The sequence below is a fragment of the Squalius cephalus genome (genome assembly GCF_949319135.1).
Source record: "Squalius cephalus genome assembly, chromosome: 17".
In the NCBI taxonomy this organism is placed as follows: Eukaryota; Metazoa; Chordata; class Actinopteri; order Cypriniformes; family Leuciscidae; genus Squalius; species Squalius cephalus.
Genome location: NC_137138.1, coordinates 25,860,977 through 25,882,928, shown reverse-complemented (window position 1 = coordinate 25,882,928; position 21,952 = coordinate 25,860,977). Strand labels below are relative to the sequence as shown.

At 37.1% G+C, this 21,952-nt stretch overlaps 2 protein-coding genes across 4 annotated transcripts; one reads left to right on the top strand and one right to left on the bottom strand.

Annotated features, from left to right (window-relative positions):
- The first annotated feature begins 251 nt into the window (after nt 1-251).
- On the top strand, nt 252-10,478 carry cldn2 (claudin 2). The gene is made up of 3 exons (XM_079846854.1): nt 252-348; nt 6,764-6,912; nt 8,845-10,478. The coding sequence occupies exon 3, from the start codon at nt 8,900-8,902 to the stop codon at nt 9,713-9,715; it is 816 nt and encodes a 271-aa protein (XP_079702980.1). The 5' UTR covers nt 252-348; nt 6,764-6,912; nt 8,845-8,899; the 3' UTR covers nt 9,716-10,478.
- A 22-nt stretch (nt 10,479-10,500) lies between these two features.
- On the bottom strand, nt 10,501-21,128 carry rbm41 (RNA binding motif protein 41; the record flags this gene model as incomplete). 3 transcript variants are annotated; one of them, XM_079846834.1, is made up of 8 exons in its annotated part: nt 10,503-11,968; nt 14,878-15,025; nt 15,738-16,222; nt 16,304-16,508; nt 16,632-16,833; nt 17,547-17,663; nt 18,251-18,370; nt 20,887-21,128. In XM_079846834.1, the coding sequence occupies 7 exons, from the start codon at nt 18,256-18,258 to the stop codon at nt 11,778-11,780; spliced, it is 1,356 nt and encodes a 451-aa protein (XP_079702960.1). In that variant the 3' UTR covers nt 10,503-11,777. The 3 variants fall into 3 exon arrangements, with proteins under 3 accessions (XP_079702959.1, XP_079702960.1, XP_079702961.1); XM_079846835.1 differs by lacking the exon at nt 20,887-21,128 and having other exon boundaries at nt 18,251-18,405; XM_079846833.1 differs by lacking the exons at nt 18,251-18,370; nt 20,887-21,128 and having other exon boundaries at nt 10,501-11,968; nt 17,547-17,683.
- Between the last annotated feature and the right edge of the window lie 824 nt (nt 21,129-21,952).

Sequence of the window (21,952 nt, the reverse complement as noted above, 5' to 3'; positions counted from 1 at the left end):
TTATGTACTAATTTATTAAAATGCACTATTGACTTTTAACTTGTTTTAATATATCACACTTTCTGTTTTGCTTTAATAGTATGCTGTATTTTTCTCTCAATTAAAAACAAGTATTTTGTTTTATACAAGTTTGTACAGTTAGGTACGCTAGTTCCAGTCATTGAATTTGATTGGTCACCAGTAGGTGGCGCCAAGTCTTTTTATGTGAGTATTATGATAATTGAATCATTCATTCATTCTAAACTGATTCGTTCACTGATTCATTTAGCAACGCCGTGACTCAGTTGTGCTCCTCGGATCTCCTTTGGCGGAGAAAAATAGACGACATTACAGACAATATTGAACAATGTAAGATACTCAATATTAACTTATTGTTTAATGAACTGTAGTATAAAATAAAAGCAAGATCCACACTGACTAGCAGTCGTATTGTTGTGATGGATGAAATTTCTGAAATGGAGACATATACCAGTTTTTTTTTACAGTAAAATACTGGCAAAACTGTTTACTGTCTTTACTGTAATCTAACAGTATGTTACTGTAAAAATGCACTAAATTAAAACTCGAGTTAGCCTAACTAATTTCACTTGCAGAAAACGACTGCCTTAAATTGACCAACTATCATTTTAATGTATTAACTAAAATGTATAATGCATTAATAATGTGAGCGAAGTATTACTGTGAACTTATTTCATTTGCGGCCACTAAAAACTATTGTACATAAAAATATTTCCATTGGACCAGCAACTACATAGTCACCACCTGTTAAACAAAGCAACATGCAGCATATCAGCAATGTTTGTAGATCTTCTCCTGGACTGAAGCACAAGCTCTACTCTTTAGCACAATGGTGACCCAAAAAAGTAAATTTTACAGTAAACCACTGGCAACAGTGTTGCCAGTATATACCTTTTTATAACTTACAGTTTATTACTGTTAAAATACATTCAGTGGGTGTGTCATTTCATCTTACACTGTTAACCCTTTCAACCCCACAGGAAAATCCACACTACAAAGAGTAAAAGTAACATTGAGACAGTGTTGCAGTGAGATAATTAAGGGAATATGTAAGTGATTGTTGAGCATTAGTGATGAACACCTGCTGTTAACAAGCAGATTCACTGTAGGAAAGAGGAACACAAGAACAGAAAATAGAGAAACACAAGAAATACAACTGACTTCCAGCCATTACACATTATTACACTTATTATTAACCAGTATGACTTTATTTCTGTCATACATCTGCAGAGGTTGTTATTGAGATGTTTAATTGAAAATGTTTGGTTTGAAGTTACCATTATAGAGATCAGTGTTTGCTTTAGTTGGGTTCTTGACTTTTTAACATTAGTTTCTCTCTTGCTGCTTGAACTGTGTTTTTGCAGGTCACACTTGTGCATACACACATGGTTTGTGAATGATTGCAGTTCTATTGATTATGATGCCAAAATCATCATATAGCCTGTTGAATCACTAATCTCATTCAGAGTTTAATCCTGTATCAAAAGTGTTACATCACCATCACTGTTAAACTACAGCAATGAGTTACAATGATGATTTTTTAACACATCATGCTCTACCAAAGAAACAGAGCTACACTACATTATAGAAACACAGAGATATCAAAATTTAGCACATGAATCTTAACAATGGTGGTAATATTTTTTTTAATTTTTTTTTTTATTCATGCACCAGTGCATGCTGGGAGTTTTCTACTATCCTGGAACCCAGCATGCATTGTGACATGAAACTTTTGATCGTCACCATTGTTCAGATTCATGTGCTGATTGTTGATGTCTGTGTGTGTCTGAGTTAAGGAGGGGTTCAAAATGTTTTAATGCACTATATGATCTCAATATCCTTCAGAATAACTGGTTACAGAAGTATTGCTGTGTTTCATGTTGTATATTAACAGATATACAATAAATAATACCCATAAATTCAAAGCTTATATACTGGATGTGATCAAAGACTGGTTTACTGGTTTGTAAACTGGTTTCACACTCGGTGGCTGGAAGTCAGTTGTAGTTCTTGTGTTTCTCTTTTTTCTGTTCTTGTTTCTCTGTCCTTCAGTGATTCTGCTTAGGTGTTCATCAGTTTCTCAATTCACTCACTTCTTTTCATTCACTCTGTCAAGTGGACTATATTAGTGAACTAATGTAGGGAATAGTGAATGAGGGTATAGGGTGTGATTGGGAAAACAGCCTCTGAGTGTCGATTTTGAGCACTGTTAATTTACAGTATATTCCTGTAGGCTATTTTTATTTTCTACGGTATATTACTGTTTTAATCGAAAATGGTATGATATTGTCAGAATTTGGCCTTTTTTTACAGCAAGGGTTAACAGTGTACCAAGAGTAACATATTTGAGACGATGCTAGTAGCTAACAAAGCTATGTTAGCTACTAGCATCGTCTCAAATATGTTACTCTTGGTACACTGTTAACCCTTGCTGTAAAAAAAGGCCAAATTCTGACAATCAGAAAAATATTTCTTTGTAGTAACAGTTAAATTAATTGCATGCCATTTACCAAAACAAGTCAAGCCCTCGTTGACAGCTAATTGTAAAGTGTGTGCTACGCAGGGTAAACCCGCGACATCACTGACATCCATTGCCTTTGTTTGTAATGTTTCTTGCATTGTCTCTGACAACTGCATGGACCTTGAATTTGTCGATTTTCCACGTTTCAAGCATTGTGATGAATGTTGAAGAGATCGCCTCTGTGGTGTGTGAACCTGTAAATTCTTGTGCTTGCAGCAATATTTTTTGCTATTTCAAATCTTTATCAATCCATTGGCCAGTGAGACTGAGCATACAGATAGGGCTTACATCAGAGCTCCAAATGTTGGTTGTAAAACTGATGGCTGAAATATCAGTGGCCAAGAGCTCGTGTATATGTATTGTTGGAGCCAGATTTGCTTTCTTTATTATGGTTTGAGTCGAATTATGATAATAATGTGTTTTGTTAACAATAGTTTGGTGTGGTTATGTTACATTTGTTTATATTCAGATTTTTTTTGCTTTAATATTGCTTTGGTTTTGCTTTTCTATGAGTGCAACATGGAGGCGTGCGTTACTGAACCCGCCCACCAGCAAACAGGTGACTGCAGCACCTGTTTTATGGGTTCAATCTAACACGGAGCGCAGTTTTTTTGAAAGTGAGTTGTCGTGGCTAGCGAGGTGCAACATTTTACATGTCTGGCAGGCACACGTCTGAAAAATATCGCTGACTAGGTAGGGAGTAACGTGGCTCAAGGTGTTCAACAAGCCTCCGAAACCCCACGTCTTCCACGACGGAAAACGGCAGATTCCATAATTTTTGGGTAATGTCCTTTGCTTTGATGCTGTCTTGAGTAAACTTTTTTACTTTTTCAAATACCTGAGCCACAGAGGGTGTAGGAACACTGAGAGGCAGCAGTGAGGAACGCAGCATGCTGTTCATGGGTGCGTTTCCCAAAAGCATTGGCCAACTATGTTCGCAAGTTCCGTCGTTATCAGCATAGTTCAACGAGTCCATATTTCCCGAAACCATCGTTCCAACGAACATTCACAAACAGCATTGTAAAATTGTGTGATTGGAACAGCTCTCGACCTGTGGTTAGAAGCATAGTGTGCATGACATGTAGACTGAATAAATCCTTATCTTGAGCCAAATAAGCAAGCTGACATTCAGTACAACCTCTGTCTTTAAAGGTGCTCTAAGTGATGTTTGGTGACGTCACTTCTTGTTGACATTTAAAGTATTGTCAAACAATACGGAGGCTAGCTAGACCCTCCCTCCTCCTCATCCGCGCACTAACTCCCCAAACCCCACCCCAAATCCTTCTTGTCGGTTATTGGCTGGAACAGTTTGTTATGTTTCGTGGTGCAGGTTAGCCCAGTTTGTTTTTGTTGCCGTTTGTGGAGCCTGTGGTGTCTGCAGAGCCTGCATTTCTTTACAGTGTGTTCATGGGACATTTAGCTAGCGGATAGTGAGGAGATGTTTGCTGTATGTGACAAAAAAATTTTTGGCCTAAAAAACGTGTGACATCGCTTAGAGCACCTTTAATTTAGAATACATAAAAATGTCATTTACATCTTTTAGTTTGTCAAGAGATTTAAAGCACCGTTTTTGGAGACTGCGCATGTGTCAACGTGCTCGACTATGTAAGAACGAGCCTATGATTGAATCTGGAAATAAAGCAAAATAACTGAGAAAAATGAGAAATAGTCCTCAAATGCCATGTCTGTAATTTATATCAAAACATCTATCAAAACTAGCGTTAATTTGAACTCAAACAGTTTCATTAAAAGAAGGTATTACTCCACCACGTGCGTGACATCATCAACCAACGTGGTTGAATGACCAATTTGCGACAATATGGTTTCGGGAAACAGTGACTAGCTGGTTGATTTCTTCAACGATGCATCGCACTACTTTTTTTTTATTATTAAAACTAACATAATAAAGTATGATTTTTTTTTTTTTTTTTTTACTTTGAGCAATGATGGAGCTATAATATACTCTTCTTATGAGCATATAAAACAAAACAGCTCCTTGGAAAAAAAATGAAATGTAGCCTAATATTGTAGTAGTTATAAACAAAGTTCTATTTTTAGTTCAGATTAACATTTGAGGGCAGCAATTTTATTCATAATGTCAAAATAAAACCAACGTAATGTTACTTGAAAGCATTATAGCCTACTATTCCTGCCAAACTTCCATGGTTGCAGTTAGTGTTACTACAGTAAATCCAGGGGTTAAAGTGGGCCGGAACGGTCCGGAACTGTGTTCCGGCACCTCAGATAAATTAATAAATAAATAGATTCAAATCAAATCAAATCATTCTCATCAAATTCAATGATTCTCATCATTCATCAAATCAAAATTGAATATCACCGCCTGGCCGCGCCTTCACAAACACGCTTCCCGACGTTACGTTCTCAGTCACGGTTCTCCTGTCTGATTTGAGTGCATCTGCACCGGTTCACGCCTCCCCTCCCCGCTGAACGCCAGCGACTACTAATGCGTGATTGCACTCACGGGGGTTGAGCGCGGTAAAGTAAGTTTTGGGTTCGATATTCGCCGGACATTTGTTCTCCCTTGTAATATATTTTATTATTTATTATTATATTATATATTATATTTATACCTGAGAATGCTTTGACGCGTTTCCACAGCGCATGATACTTAAGGGAACGTCTGCCAATTCCACCAACTGCGTTAAACGTAGACTATAATTTGTATTATTTAAAATTACTTTTAACATTTAAAAACAGACGTTTTCAAATTCCAAAGCTTGTAGAAGGTTCCTATTGGCAATACTGACTTAGGCTACAGCTTTCCTGGTAGCCTTGAGTAAATTAACTTGTCTCAGAAAATGATTCATAAAACATATAAACATCAGTTGAGCCTGTTTACTTTCTTCACTGACACAGACGAAAATGAAAAGACTATCAGTCAAAGTTCAGCTTTAGGAGGGGAAGAATTAGGGAAGAAGGACACTGAGAGAAAAAGAAAGATGAAGATGAGGAGAGAGCAGGTATTGAAAAATAATCTAATGACAAAGTTTTAAAGCTATTTCTTATCAAAAAATTTTTTGGCCTTCAAAAGGCCTTCAAACTACCGCACATTTCTGTCAGTTTTGGACTACACATTTTTATGTTTAAATTTACATTGTGAAAAACAAGGTTGTTCCATATTGTGGTGTTCAGCAATTTTTACATAGTATTGTCATCATATCAGTGTAGATGTAGATGGACCAAAATAAAAACATTAAGATAAGTATTGTGATACTTGGTGCCACAGTGACAATCTAGTCCCAAAAAGTATTGCTATACCATGATACTCAATATGTTGTCCCACGGCGAGTCATTTTTCCCTATTGCACCAACATAAAATTTGAGGGTTCCCCCACCTGCCAAATCCCACTTTAACCACTGAGTAAATCCATGGTAAATGTTGCAGATCTGTGGACACTGGATAGTTCATTCATGGCACAATGTTTCTTCCTGGCTTCCACGTAATGTTTGATCCGTTGTATTTGTATTTGTAATGGAGAAATGTGAATGTTTCTCACTAGATCTCGCAGCAATGTTATTACTTCTGTGGCGAATTCAAATGATTTCTTAGCGCTGTGTAGTAACAGTGTCGCATGATCACGATCGGCTCGCGCTGCTTTGGTCCAAACTGATAAACAGCGGTCCGTCAACAACACAATAACGAGTAGCTCAGTTTCGTTCCGCTTACATTACGTTTGCCATTTGATGTTGGACAATGTTGTGGTCGCGCCAGCGTCTCTTACATTATGAGAGCGCTTGCCACGCGCGACCCGCCTACATTTGAAATAACGAAATTTTGGTCGGCAGGAAAAATGATCCAACGGTTCGTTCGGTTTGAAAATGCGTACTGAACACCGAACCGAATTCGGCTAGGTGTACATCCGTGCTAAAATATCAAGGTGAAAGTCATCATAGCTTGCGTAGTATAGACCCAGCTCCCAACCCAACTTTGAGAATAGATCAATGGCGATATTTTTTTTATCGCCCGATAAGAGTCTCACGTTAACGCAGCACGTTAACGCCGATAACGGCCGATATATATATTTTATAAAATGCAAAACATCTGATAACATTTGAGTGAATTCCACACTGCTGGAAAAAAATAACACTAACATGCTAGGATTGACATTGTCCTTTTCCATAGTGGCCTTGTTTTTGGGATGAAAGCAGAAAAGGTCAGTTTTGGGGTGAGTAACGAGTAAATATTTAACTTATCTTTTCCAGAGGTGCCTGTGTGTACATGACCAGGGGCAGCTTCTAATATCAACAGCACAACAGAGATGGTAGGATCATATAGAAGGACTGTGGGAACACACATCCACACGAGTGAATTAAGAACCACTGGAAACATCTCACCCGTTAACATATGTAGTGTAAGTACACTCGCATTACACTTTAGCATACTTTTAAAAAGAGTACATGATATGGAAATAATAAAAGAATATACATAAGTGTGTATTGAATGTAAAATTTTTGCAATTTAAGAGTGCTTTTTAAAGTAAGGCTTATGTACAACTTTATATGTGATTTCTTAACTAGTTCTGTTGTCTTTGTGTACTGCTGAATGTTCTGACAAGCATTGACACTTGTATGTCATGTAGAAATATACCTGAAATTACACATTTGTAATTAAATTAAATTCGATTTCACTTTATTAATGGAATTGTCTTCCAAAAATGTTCTCCCATCCCACAGCATTTACTGTCTCACATCCGTACACATCCACATCAAGTAACAAAACGCAATACAATAAACACCACTTAAAACAAATACAAGTATGTAAATACATAACCGGCTGCAGTGCATTGATTTAGTCCTTTCTATTTTTCAGAACCAATTCCATTTTACCAATTCTGATGTATTAATTTTTCAGTCCGTTGAACAAAAGATTTCCGAAATCTGCTCATTCTAGCATATGCTACTCTTAAGTCTTCTGTTTGACGGCAAAAGTTGATATTCCTCATACAAAATATCAGACATAAAAAGAAGTTTCTTCCGAACCACCTTCCAGTGCATTTACTGAATGAGCACTGTGCCACTGTGTGTCTGACTGATTACACTGTATTTTATTTCTGCATCCGCCTTTTGATTCTAAACTCAAATGGCGCTGAAAATTGGATAAGAGACAAACATAAATTACTTAATTGGAGAAATTGAGAGATGAAACCATGCTGATGACCTGGATCTGTGGTGGAGTAGTGAGATTGATGTGTCAATTAAACTCGAGGTTCTGTGGGGTGCGGACTGATGGGGCAGTGAACCCGAGGAGTCAGTCCTAGAGCTCCTCCAGTCCGATTTTAGGGAAAAATCGGGTCTATTGGAGATGTCAAATAGATTTTTAGGCACGTCGAAAGATCACCACAGACAGTACATTTCACGTGGGATAATCTCACAGTATAGCAAGCAGCTGTACAAAATATGATACACCAGTGTTTTGCCAGTTTATCTCTTTTAATTATTTTTATAATTGTCTAAATTGTTAAAAGGTACCTGAGGGGGATTTACTCATGATGGTCAATGGAACACTGTGGTGACTAGTATGGGGATACTAGTCTGGTGGGTTTAGTTAATCCACGGTATTGTAGTAGGGGAAACCCTGAGGGTCTGGATAATCAAATTTGTGAGCAAGTTGTGAGTGCTCACCTTTTTCAATTGAGGTGAAAAGTGATCTCTCTAAAGACGTCTAGAGTTATATAGGCGCACCGAGGGAAAAACCACAGAAAAGACTGACCATCATGGGAAAATCTCATCTACTGTACGTCCGACTGACTGCACTGTATTCTTCCTTTTGATTCTGAACTGAACTCAAATGGCACTGAGAATTGGGTAAGAGAGAAACATAAACCACTTAATTGGGGAAATTGAAAGATGCAAAACAAGATACACCGGTGTTTTGCCAGATGAGAAGTTTATTCTATGTATCATCTTTTTACTACTTTAATTCATTTTACTCTAATTCATTTCTTTTAGAACTGTTTAATTTCCCTTGCTTTTATTTTGTGCTTATTTTCTATGCAAAGCACCTTGAATTGCCATAGTGTGATATTTTAATTCCTTTCTATGTAAAGCATTTTGAACAACTGTTTTAATTTTCCTTGCTTTTATTTTGTGATTATTGTATTCCTTTCTATGTAAAGCACTTTGAATTGCCAAAGTGTATGAAATGTGCTGTATAAATAAACTTGCCTTGCCTTGCCTTAAATGTTAAGTTAACTTTAAATGTAATATTGAATAACACACTGCAGTTAAATTATTGAGAATTAAAAATTATTAAAAAAGCTAAAGTGAGCTGTTTTCCTTTACAGTGATCAAGCAGAAGTGTGTCTGACTTTTGGAGAACACATTCATCCAGTGGGAGACATGGCGATAGCAGCGCTGGAGTTGATGGGTTTCTTTTTTGGCCTTTTTGGCATGCTTGGGACCCTGGTAGCCACTCTTCTGCCATATTGGGCGACGTCTGCACACGTTGGCCCCAACATTGTGACAGCGGTGGTCAGCATGAAAGGTCTGTGGATGGAGTGTGTGTACCAGAGCACTGGAGCCTTCCAGTGTGAGACCTACAACACCCTTCTGGGACTCTCCACTGATCTACAAACAGCCAGAGCCATGATGGTCATCTCGTCCATCTTCTCAGTCATGGCCTGTGCCGTGTCCACCGTCGGCATGCAGTGCACCGTCTGCATGGACGGCTCTTCGATCAAGACCAAGGTGGCTGGGGCAGGTGGTTCCCTGTTTCTCCTGGCAGGGCTTTTGGCGTTGATCCCCGTGTCTTGGAAGACCCATGAGGTGGTCCAGACCTTCTACATGCAGAACATGCCAGCCGGGCTCAAGTTTGAGATTGGCGACTGCCTGTATGTGGGTTTGGCTTCTTCGCTCTTGTCCATGCTTGGTGGAGGGCTGTTGAGTGCATCCTGTTGTGATGATTTAGATGGTAGCAGGGGAACCAGACGCCATTACCCCTACCCTGACCGCACCGTCCCGCGCGGACAGCCCCTTTCCATGCCTTACCATCCAGTTACTCTACATTCCACCACTAACCCCAACTTTACCAACAAGAACCAGACCCTTAACAGCCATACAAGCACTAGTACCCACTCCAATACGCCCGCCCAGGATCCCAGGAAATCGGCTCGGCAGAACCCAGCAGCCGGGTATGACGTCACCGGCTACGTTTGAGGATTTGCACTAATCTGTGCAGTCGTTTTGTACCGTTTCTCCTAAAAACACTTAAGTGATTAATACTTGAACCGTCAAAAGACTCTTAGAATGGGTTGGATTGTTGGATTAAGGCGCAAGCAGAGCGGACACATTCCCAGAGAATTTCATTGAACACAATATGAGGTGCTTTTTGGTTTCAGTCTCACAATGGACATTTCTGTTTTTTTGTTTGGAGGTTCAAAAATACTAAATAAACAGCAAGATGATTTTCAATATGAATCGACAGGATCATATGCTAACATGCAGAGCTAATATTTGACAATGACTTTTCAGCTGCCCTCTTTTATGAAGCACTGGATCATAACTGCACTTAAACATACAAAATGTTCTTGTAGTCACATGTTTTTTGCAACATTGACTGTTTTACACAGTTTGTTTGAATATGACAGTAATGTTCACTTTGTCAAAATTAACAAATCTATATGCACTCACTTTGAGCTCTATTCATATTCACTTTGTTAGTAAAGTTTTGGGTTGTTTATTAGTCTTTGGCTCCAGACTCTAGAATAGAGAGGCTAGCAGCTCAAAAACACTATGTTCCTCTTCTCTTAGAAACTACGAGAATTTTTGAGTAAAAATGTGAAAGGAAGACTGGTATACTTTGTAGTCTGAGTTTTAAGTCATATTAAAGTGGGAGGAGTTTTCAAACTGGGTCCGAGGATCTCCAGGGGGCGCAAGTCCGTTTAAGAGTTTAGAGAAAAACTTTTTTTTTTTTTTTTATAAATAAATAAAATAAATGTTAAAAATATTAAAATAATAAACAAATCATTCAGAAATTAACCTTTACAGTACAGTACTATAGTGAGTAGAAATGTAATAATGTAACATAATAGTTCACAAATTATTTTCAAATAATATTTTACACATTTATATTTTTGACTTTTTAATAGATGAAACTATTTTTTTTAACGTTTTGGGACAGAGGTCCCTCGCACAAGGATGATCAAATTTGGCATTTAAAAGAGTGAAAACCCTAGGCTATGATTTTCTCAGGGTAGAATAATAGAAATTTTGATACAAAATAATGCAAAATTATTTTAAATTCAGCATCAAGACTCAAGTTAAAATTACATATTTGTGTTAAAGAAATATATATCTTGGATCCTGTAAGTGGTCGTAATTTTCCCTTTAGTTGTTCAATTTAAAGGGTGATTGATTCATTTTTAAAAATAAAAATGTCCATTGTAGTGGCTAATAATATGTCTTAAAAATTGTATATATGATTTTTGTTAATGTTTTACATAAATTGCTGGCAGTAATTGGCTCATCATCCTATTTTACTAAGAATAAAGATGAGAAGAATATAGTGCCTTTTTAAAAAATGATTTAATCTTTGTAAATTTCATGTAAATTAGCATATCCCTGGGGTGGGCACAGCTCATGATTGGGTGGATTATCATACTGAACTATTTGTTGTTCTTCAAATGAAAGAAGGGGTTATTTTTGTTTCATTAAATACCCAACTATGTCCTTACAGACACGTACAAAACAATATACTGAAGCCTGTGTGTCACACGTTTATGCTAAGGTGATGTTATCTTATAAACAAGTGATTTACAGTAAAAGCACTCCAACTGAAACTCGAGTGCATTGATTTTAACCCCATTTTAATGTGTAACTATGTGGGAAAGATAGCATAGCAAACATGGCACTGAAATGTAATTGGTTCTTTTGCTGAGTCCTGTACTTGCAGGGTTCATTGACTGCGAGCATAACCTTGCATATATTTTAGAGAAGCAAAAGTAAAACATCTACACATAGCAACAGCAGATAGTAGTATCTAGACAGTGTCACTCTGCTTCTGTTGGTGACTGTTAAAGAACTGTTCATTTTGTGTTTATGGTGACTTTAGTAATGGAGAAAGAGTGGGATCTGCTGGTCAACAAAAGAATTACAAATATACTTTGAGACGTTTGTTTTGGGATTTATTTAAGAGATTCACAATGTGACATTATTTCCAAATAAACAGCATATACAATTTATTATTTACAAAAACGGAATGAAAAAGCCACAAATACATTTAGGCGGGTTTCTCGTTGCAGGACTGTTCATCTTTTTGTATTGAAGAAGGGGTGTTGGGATCTACAGAGGATCCATCAGTCTGTGCATCAGTCTCTTTATTTCTCTCTCTGCCAAACTCAATGATCAGAGGCTTTTCAAGCAGCTTGTAGCCATTTAACAAGTCTAGAGCAGCTTGGGCGCTTTTGACATCTGTGAAACACAGAAGGCAGTTAATCCAGATGTTACATAGCATACTGTACCAGCAACTGTGTACTTGTGTGCCCAGATGCGTTATATGAAGTTCTGCATTAAAGGGATAGTTCACCCAAAAATGAAAATTCTGCCATCATTTACTCACTCTCAAGTTGTTTCAAACCAGTATGAATTTCTTCTCATTTCAACCACTAGCTGTCAATATTAGAGGTCAACCGATAGTGGATTTTACTGATACCGATAACTAGGTTGGACCGCACTAGCAGATAACCGATTAATCAACCAATAGTTTTTAAAATGGATTCTGAATGAAAACAAACATTACACATAAAATAGTGCTGAACTTTATTACAAAAATTTAAAACAGTACTGAACCATGAAAATGTACTGAACTTTTTAAATATAAAAAATATTAATATATTAATTATACCTTGATCATTCATGTTAGTTCATGGTGCATTAACTAATGTTATACTATGGTCTGGGTGAATACTCAATTCTGATTGGCTGCAGGGTGTCCATTAAAAAGTGATAGAGGACACCTAGTAAAGGAGTTCTGGCGAAACTGACTGTTTACCATTCGAAATTAATAAATGCGCTGGCTACATCAGCTGTGAGTAACCATAGCAACAGGCAGTCAAAGTATCCGTTTACAATTTATTGTATCAAAACAAAACTAAAGGGTTCTACGAGCTGAGCGGACTATAAATATCTCCGAAACCAAGTTATTGTTTGTAAAAACTTTAGATTTCGATTGTAAAACTAATTAAAATATAAACTAATGTTTTAAAAATGTGTTATTTGGCAAGTGACCATGGTATAAGCGGGTTAATGCCCTTCGAGGTGTCCATTGTCAGGTATTAATGGACTTCGGCGGAGGCAAGAAGTCCTCTGCTGCGCGTCGGACGGTTCACGCCTCACTGTCGTCCCTTAATACCTGACAATGGACACATCGTCGGGCATTAACCCTTACTTATGAGATACAACAATAAAATGTAAAAACATATTAGTAAATGTTGAAATTAACAATGAACAACACTTTTATCAATGTTACAAATGGACTCTTATTGTAAAGTGTTACCATTTCATATAAATCCAAACAGTCACGCTTACAGATATTTAACATATCTTTAAATATCTACACAAAGACCATAGCATTGAAATTAGACACATATGTATATTATATGTATACTTTCATACTTTATTTGCCTCTATTTTAAAACACTTCATTATCTAATCAAATTAACAAAATATGTATTACAGTGACGATTAAAAAAAGCATTCAATAACTTCAATGCATTATTACAAATTAGGGGTGTAACGGTTCACAAAATTCACGGTTCGGTTCGATACGATACACTTGTGTCACGGTTCGGTACGGTTCGGTTCGGTACGTTTTCCATACAGCAAAAATAAATAAATGCCAGAGAAATTTCCTTGAATTTTTTTTTTATTATTATTATTTTATTTAATGAAACTAACATCATAAAGTATGATTTTTTTAATTTTTTTTTTTTTTTTTTGCTTTTTTTACTGAGCAATAATGGAGCTATACTTGACTCTTCTTATGAGCATATAAAACAAAACAGCTCCTTGGACAAAATGAAATGTAATACTGTAGTAGTAGGCTAGTTATAAACAAAGGTTTATTTTAGTTCAGATTAACATTTGAGGGCAGCAATAATTGTATTCATAATGTCAAAATAAAACCGACATAATGTTACTTGAAAGCATTATAGCCCACTATTCCTGACAAACTTCCATACCTTGCAGTTAGTGTTACTACAGTAAATCCATTCCACGGTGAATGTTGCTGATCTGACACCGGCCAGTTCATTCATGGCACGATGTTTCTTCCTGGTTTCCACGTCAGCGCTGTTTGATCCGTTAATAACAGAGAAATGTGCATGTTTCGCACTAGCTGTCGCAGCGATGTTATTACTTCAGTAATATTCAAATTCAAAAAGCATTTGGAATTCAAATGCTTTCTTTACTGGTCTGGATCTCTTAGCGCTGTTTGGTAGTGTTGCTTGATCAGGCTCGCGCATAGGGCTCGAGAGTCGAGTCCCGCTTCACAGGTCAAAACTGATAAACGGTCCACACAAACACAATAAGAGTAGCTCAGTGTCGTTCCTTACATTGCATTTGCCAGTTGATGCTGTGGTCGCGCCGCGCTTGCCACCCGCGACGCGCCTTCATTTGAAATAACGGAATTTTTGTCGGCAGAAAAAATGGTCCAACGAACCGTTCGGTACGTAATGCGTACCGAAAACCGAACCGAAAGCCTCGTACCGAACGGTTCGATACGAATACGCGTATCGTTACACCCCTATTACAAATGCATAAAAGCAATCAGCCATAAACTAATGCAAATAGATGGTAACAATCGTGACATTAAACATTTGGGTCAGATGCTCAAGGTACTGCTAATGTTAGTGTCCTCTCAGCCTCGAAGGCAAATATACTGCTGTTCTTTCCCTACTAATGCTGCATCTAGTCAACAAATGAATTACTTTATAATGATATGAAAACATGTACTGTAGTGTACTGTATATTCATTGACTGTTTAAAATCCGCATTGGAAATGTCCCTCCCTCAGCCTTACATGTCAAAACAAACTCCATGAGGCGCCAGTGATATTTTATTTCGCCTCTAGAGGTCGCTCTCGTTCTGTATAATGACAGCAGACCCTTCTCAGTTGCTCCAGTAACGGATGCAACCTGGAAAAACCATCGCTATGGATTTTTGCAGATAACCATTGGTTCCAGCAATCAGTTATCAGTGTCTATTAATCAGCAAAACTGATCAATCGGTCGACTTCTAGTCTATATTACATACTGCACATTTAAGCCTGTATGTTTGTTTGTTATGGGAAATAATATAGCACAATGGAGTCTTTCTCGTACCAGAGAACGTAATGAAAGCCTGGCCCTTGAGTCGGCCAGTCAGCAGGCGGTACAGAATGGGCTGTTTGTCGTCCTTCTGAAACCTTGAAAAAAGAGAAACCAGCTGAGCCACTGTTGCCCGTGGACTCATGTTCTTCACACACAGGACCTACACACAAAAGAGAGACACAAATGTACTCGGATGTATAGAAACATCTATGCATACACTACCATTCACAAATCTGGGGTCAGTAAGCTTGTTTTTTTTTTTTTTTTAAGAAATTCATAATTTTAATCAGCAAGGAAACGTTAAATTGATCAAATGTGGCAGTGGAGACTTTTTACATTGTTACAAAGATTTCTATTTCAAATAAATACTGTTCTTGAACTTTCAATTCATCAAAGAATCCTGAGGGTTTCCATAAAAAATTAAGCAGTACAGCTGTTTTCAACTTAATAATAATAATTATTGAGCTTCAAATCATCATATTAGAATGATTTCTGAAGGATCATGTGACACTGAAGACTGGAGTAATGATACTGAAAATTCAGCTTTGCATCACAGGAATAATTTACATTTTAATTAATATTAAAATAGAAAACGGTTATTTTAAATTGTAATAACATTTCACAATATTACGGTTTTACTGTATTTTTGATCAAATAAATGCATCCTTGGCGAGTATAAGAGATTTTGTCCAAGAAACATTAAAGAAATCTTACCAACCCCAAACATTTGAATATAATATAATAATATAATACAGCCCAACTTTTAAATGATATTATAATATATTATAAAGATTTCTTACTAATTCATTATTTCTTTCTTAAACATTTTGTAACATTTCTAAAGCAGGTATGTTGCTATTATCCTCACTTACGTTGGATGGATTTCCTCTCTGGTAGTTCTTAAATCTGGGAATATTCCGTACATCCTCTTCTGTCTCACGATTGTTCTTGATCTCCTCATCTGCAATTTCCTCTATCCTTCCACTTACTGTAAGGGGCCCATCATGCCCTTGGACAAAAGCTGCACTCAGTGAGCCAATGGACTGACTAACTGTCATTTTCATAGTTTTAACTCTTTTTTCATGAGACTGTGGTTGGAGGACAGTGTCCGATACAGGGCTTGAATCCTGGGATACGTGTTGGTCTTTGGATGGGCTGGAATCACAGACCGTGCGAGTTGATTGGTCAGTTTTAGAGCTTGATGATTTGCATTGGATATTAGTGACAATTTTTGATTGAGGAAAACACTCTGAAGTACTAGCAACATGTTTGTTCTGGCCTTCAAGAAAGTCTTTATAGAAATGGTCCATTGTGATGGCAGATGTCACCCCCTGCTGGCTGACCAGTGACTCTTCTTCTGTGAATAGAAAAGACGGCAAAGATTAAAACAAAAAAAAAGCTCCTACAGGTGCTGTTTAGTATTACTTTATTCTCTAACCTCGATGGTAAAGGGCAGTGAGGAAGCTGCTGCGGTCACTGCCGTGGAAAAGAGCCTTTTCGATCTCCATCTCCCTACGGGAAAGCGGCCGACTGCTCGAGAAACGCTGAGGTCGGGAAAGCAGCTCCGCATGTGCCACCATTTTATCCCGGATGGCCTGTAGGCGCATATTCCTTGCCTCTGGTGCCACACAAACCCCTCTGTCCTGTAAAATAGTGAATTGAGTGACATTGCATTGAGTGACCTACAGCCTTTACATTTCTCACTTTCCTTACAGTTCAAAATCATTCAGTTTAGAATCCACGTAATGTTAAAGCTGAAAAACGACCTTCCAAGAGCTCTCCGGCTGGTCCCTGCATCTCCACAGCTCTATTTCAGCTTCTGTAAGGCCCAACTCTCTAAGAGCGGCCAGTTCCTGATCCCCGTCCTGCAAAGCCTGGAACTGGGACAGACTCTTCACACCGGCTGCCTGTTCCCCAAAAGGCTTGTATACTGCTGCTGGAGCAAAGCATTTCTTCTTCGCGACACACCTACAACAATGATGTGCATGAGGAAATATTTCATACATTATGTATATACACTTTAAACAAATAATATGAAATATGTTATAAATATATTTATTCAATAATCATAGAAATAAAAACAATATAATACAATAATAGATTTAATTGAATATAAAATGATACTAAAATGATTTAATAAAAAAATACATATTTACAAGTTTATTTAAAAATAAAAACGTTAAAATAAACGATAGAGGCCTGAAGAGAGGAAGCTTTTTTTTTAGACCAAAACCCAGATATGAGTTCGCATTTTTGCACTTCCAGTTCCAACGTCCTGATGTCAATGGGTTTTTGGGTTCAGTTCATTTATAGCCTATGTTTAGATTTTTACCTCTGGCGATTATATTTTCAAATTCATACAATTTGTGAAGATTATCACGATGAACAAAATATGTAAAAATCATTGACTTTTGTTGGTCACAGAGCTTATTTTCTTCGATAATCCAAAAGTCAATGGAAAATTTTTATTGTGTGTGTGTTTTTTTTTTTTACTATTTATTTTTAGAGGGAACCAGAGTGATGCTTATTTACATGTTGGCCTACAAAAATATGTCATCCCTGCAGTGCTCTATTGTTTCAATAAAATAACCAAACACCAACAATCAAGTCAGTTACAGCTATATATGTATGTACCACATTAAAATCAATAATAAAGCCATGCTTAGTTATGAGAAACTGACCGCTCAATGTTTGCATCTGTATCTAGTTGCTGTAGCAGCAGATTGTGTAGTTGTCTCTGGCCCTCTGTCTCCTGTTCTTCAGGGATGGGCACATCATCACAGGCATGACGTGTAACCCTGAAAATCACAAAACACATTTCTGTCAACTGTTTTTCACCACAAATACAATTACTTTAAACTCTCCCCTCCACAAATGCATCCTTTTTGTGTGTGTGTGTGTGTGTGTGTGTGTGTGTGCAAATCTAATTATTCTTGTTTTTTTAACCAGCATAAAATAAAGACAGTGCATGATAAGATTATCGTGTTGTGCAAGTAGAATATTTTTATTACAATATCCATTTTTGTATTCGTTTTTCTTTTATTTAATCCTGCGTTCATGAGGAAGAAAGCTGAAAATGTCCAATCACTTTTTTTATTCATTTTTAAATATATATATATATATATATATATATATATATATATATATATATATTTCCTGTCTCAGAAAACGCCAGGTACACTAACCACCATCCAACAGATGCGTGTTTTCTCATCAATAACCCTTCACAAATGTATCAGCCAGTAATGTAGCTTGCTTTATCAATACAAGATATTTCTGCTCATATTTAATATGGCTTTGTGGGAATATTTATTATAATGCGGTCAACGTTCACGTAGTTTCAGACCTAATTAACTTGAAAACATAAAAATAGCCTTTCGCTTACCGCTTCATGTTTACACCAGAACCACACTTCCTGTTTCAACAGAAAGGAAACGTCGGTTGAAAGGATCATGGGAAATGTAGTTGAAATCAAAGGACCAGTCGAGCAAATCTCATTCTTGCTCTGCAAATACCAAATACGCATATCTGTGTCAAGACCTAACGGGATGCAGAACAGTGATGTGGTATCAACTTCAATTACATTTGACCGTATATTGTTCATATCAAAGCCAACATTCATAAACCAATTTAATTTAAGTGGCAAAATTTGTTTTTATTGAACTGCCCATTTACGGAATAAGTTATATAGTAAGTAATTTATATATATATATATATATATATATATTAGTTTATACTCTTATACTCTATAATTTTCTAATTCCTAGCACACCATAGAAAGAGCTTTCTGATTTCTGGAATTACTGTGATGAATATGAAACTAAACATTTATAAGATCAAGATTATTAATGCATGCCTCATTTCCAGAACTTTTTTCATAATTAAATAATAATAATAATAATAATAATTAGGGCTGTCAAACGATTAATCGCATCCAAAATAAAAGTTTGTTTTTACATAATATATGTGTGTGTGTACGGTGTATAATATAAATTATATATAATATAAATATATATATTTGCATGTATATACTGTGTATATATATTTATATTATATATAATTTATATTATATATAAATATTTTATATATAAATAACACATTTTTCTTAAATATATATGCATGTGTGTGTATTTATATATAGAAAATAATTATACTCCATACACACACATATATTATGTAAACACAAACTTTTATTTTGGATGCAATTAATCGCGATTAATCGTTTGACAGCCCTAATAATATATAAATATATATAAAATACATGTTTATACAGTGAAATAAAAAAATTGCTCAACAATTTGCCATTTATAAATTTAGAAACCTGTAACCACAACTTTTTTTTTTTTTTGGTATACTGACAATGCCAGAAAATATGAGGTAGTTTCTGGTTGCAATAAACAAAATTAGGCTAACAGACATCCTTGTCTTGGTTCAACCTGGATAGAAAGTGCTTAGCATGGAAAAAACTTGAGCAATATTTTAAAAATGAAATTTCCATCTTATTTGTATGACATGTTTATTAGGTAAAAGCCAAACATTAATTCTTATAATAAACCTAGACCAATAGGAAATGACATATGGTTTGCTAAACATCCCTTTAAAGATTACATATTGCTTTAGCTGAAAAAAAAAAATAGGGTCTGCCTGCATAAACCGCTACAAGTTAGTCATTTTTTTTCATAACTTTTTTGTGTCAGTAACATAAAAACATAGATTGGTCTAATTTGATAACAAAAAGTAAGACTGTCTGTCCAGTAACTAACTGCAAGTGGATCATATGGCTTCACATAATGGCTGTGTTTATGCAACTTTTTATGTTTATGCAACTGACCCCTCACTCACTAAGAACCCGTCGTGGTACTGACGTCACAGCCATGAGCACATTACGATCGCCCACACTAATGGGCCGCCCATGGTGAAACCACAAGGAGATTAATATTGTTTCTAAAAAATAAAATAAAATAAAAAGGAGAAAGAATCCGGTGTTATTTGTGTGTATCAAGATTCTATATGTGGGGTAAATCCATCAAACGTTGTGCCATTCCCGGCTGTAGGTTCGAGCCCGCGTCTCTGCACAGCCTCCCAAAAGATCCCAACATCAGAAACGAATGGCTGAAGTTTCTCTTTACCGACATTCCCGATCGTTACAGTCCGACATTAACGATCTGTTCAGCGCATTTCAGTCCGGACTCTTTTGTGAACCTGTCACAGTTTAATGCAGGCTACGCAAGTAAACTCTTATTGAAGGAAGGGAGAGTGCCGACTATATTTGACCCGGTACCAAACCCGCAACCCGATTGCTTACTATTTTTTTTTTTTTTTTTTTTTTTTACATGTGAAGAAGTTGGCAGGTGATCACAGGTGTAATCAGCATACAGAACCCGTACGTACATTAACGAAAAAACACCTTGGGTGCTTCTCAATATCCCTCCTCGTCTCCTCTCTCCTCCGTCCTCCATCCTATGACCCGGAAACCGATCGAGCACAGCCATCTTGAAGGACATCTCAATTCTCTAATTGCACTGCGAGGAGTCGAGGATCGAGGAGTGAGGAGGCTTCCTGAGGAGTCATGAGCGAGGATACACCCAAGCGGGAAGGAAGTCGACCGGAAGTTGAAGTCGGCCGGGTGCCGCCATCTTGAGCGGAACTTCACTTGCGTTAGCAATCCCATTGACTTCCATTCATTTTGGCGTCACTTTGACAGCGAATAACTTTACATCTGAGGCGTTTGAAGACTCCATTTGTCCATTTTTTATTTCTAAAGAAACACGACAATGTATAAAATGCTCCATTACCTTGTAGCTTATGTTATGGCCCCGTAGAAGCAGTTTTTGTAAAAGTAGGCTAACGATTGCGTCATAACCAAGCGACTCTTTGTCGCACATTAGAGAGATTACCGTATGGACGGGAGGAGAAGCTCGCTGGCAATCGGGGGGACGTAGAGGCAAAATGACAATATAATTAATCAGATACCTAGCAAAAGTTGATCCTGCTCCATGCTCATGGACAATTCCTACTCACACTCTCCGTCTCTGCAAGATTCGGAAGGGAATGATTCAGATTTCTCTTGGCACAGCTACTAGAAGACAGACGGGTTGCTCACGTGGTCCGTGTAACGCTTTGCTCGGTTTGAGTCTGCGCGTCAGGAAAGGAAGTGCTAAGAAATAGCTAAAAATGGGCTTCACTTGTCTCAATTGAGTTCCAATGGGGTCGCTGTGTCCATTTCTTTTACTGTCTATGGGATACACAGGTGGATCCTATGCGGAAGAGTTTTATCGACTAAAACGTGACGCACGTATAAATTCTCCTCCCCCTTCACATCGGTCACAATCATTTTGATTTATACTTTACTTTTGGAGTTTATATAAACCACACACCTCACATATTTCAACAGGGTATCTTTCTTTATTATTATTTATTATGAATTTCTTAAATAAACAAATTTCAACAACATGAGGGCAGATCCTCTGAGCGCTGCTGATGACGCGATGAAGTGACGCTCGAGTGATCAAGTATAGGAGGATCTTTGTTGACATCTTTGTACGCATGCGCGAGTGGTTGTGTGGCAACAAAACAAACAGTATGGCGGGCTGTAAAGACGCGACGAGCACTTTCAAGAGAGTTAGCGGGCGAAATCCACAATATATAAGCACTTTAACATCTGAAGACCGGAGGAGGTTTGGAGAGAAGCTCGAAATTTGTATTGGTGACAAAATCGAAGTTATTCAAAGCCCAAATGAGATCTGGGATGACAAAAAAAAAAACGTTGGTCCGACTCGCCCGTGTCTTGGCCACCAATCTGCTGGGGAGACATTTATTCTTATTTAATAGAAACCCCTGGACCCTTCACTCATGAAAGATTAAAGGCTTTCAAAAGTCTGGAGGCCTATGATTATTTTGTTTCTCGAAAAGTTGGGCCGATCTTTTCTGCCAAACAGAAAGCAGTGATCGTGCTTAAAGCTTACTTTTTCTTTTACTTTTAAGTTTTGCGATCCAGAATAGCCCATTTTGATGTGAGGAACATACCCATATTTTCCGCACTATAAGGCGCACTTAAAAGCATTTAATATTTTCAAAAAACGTGCGC

What these genes read in the sequence shown, in the direction of transcription:
- cldn2 (XM_079846854.1), top strand. Translation starts at nt 8,900, where the DNA reads ATGGCGATAGCAGCGCTGGAGTTGATGGGTTTCTTTTTTGGCCTTTTT.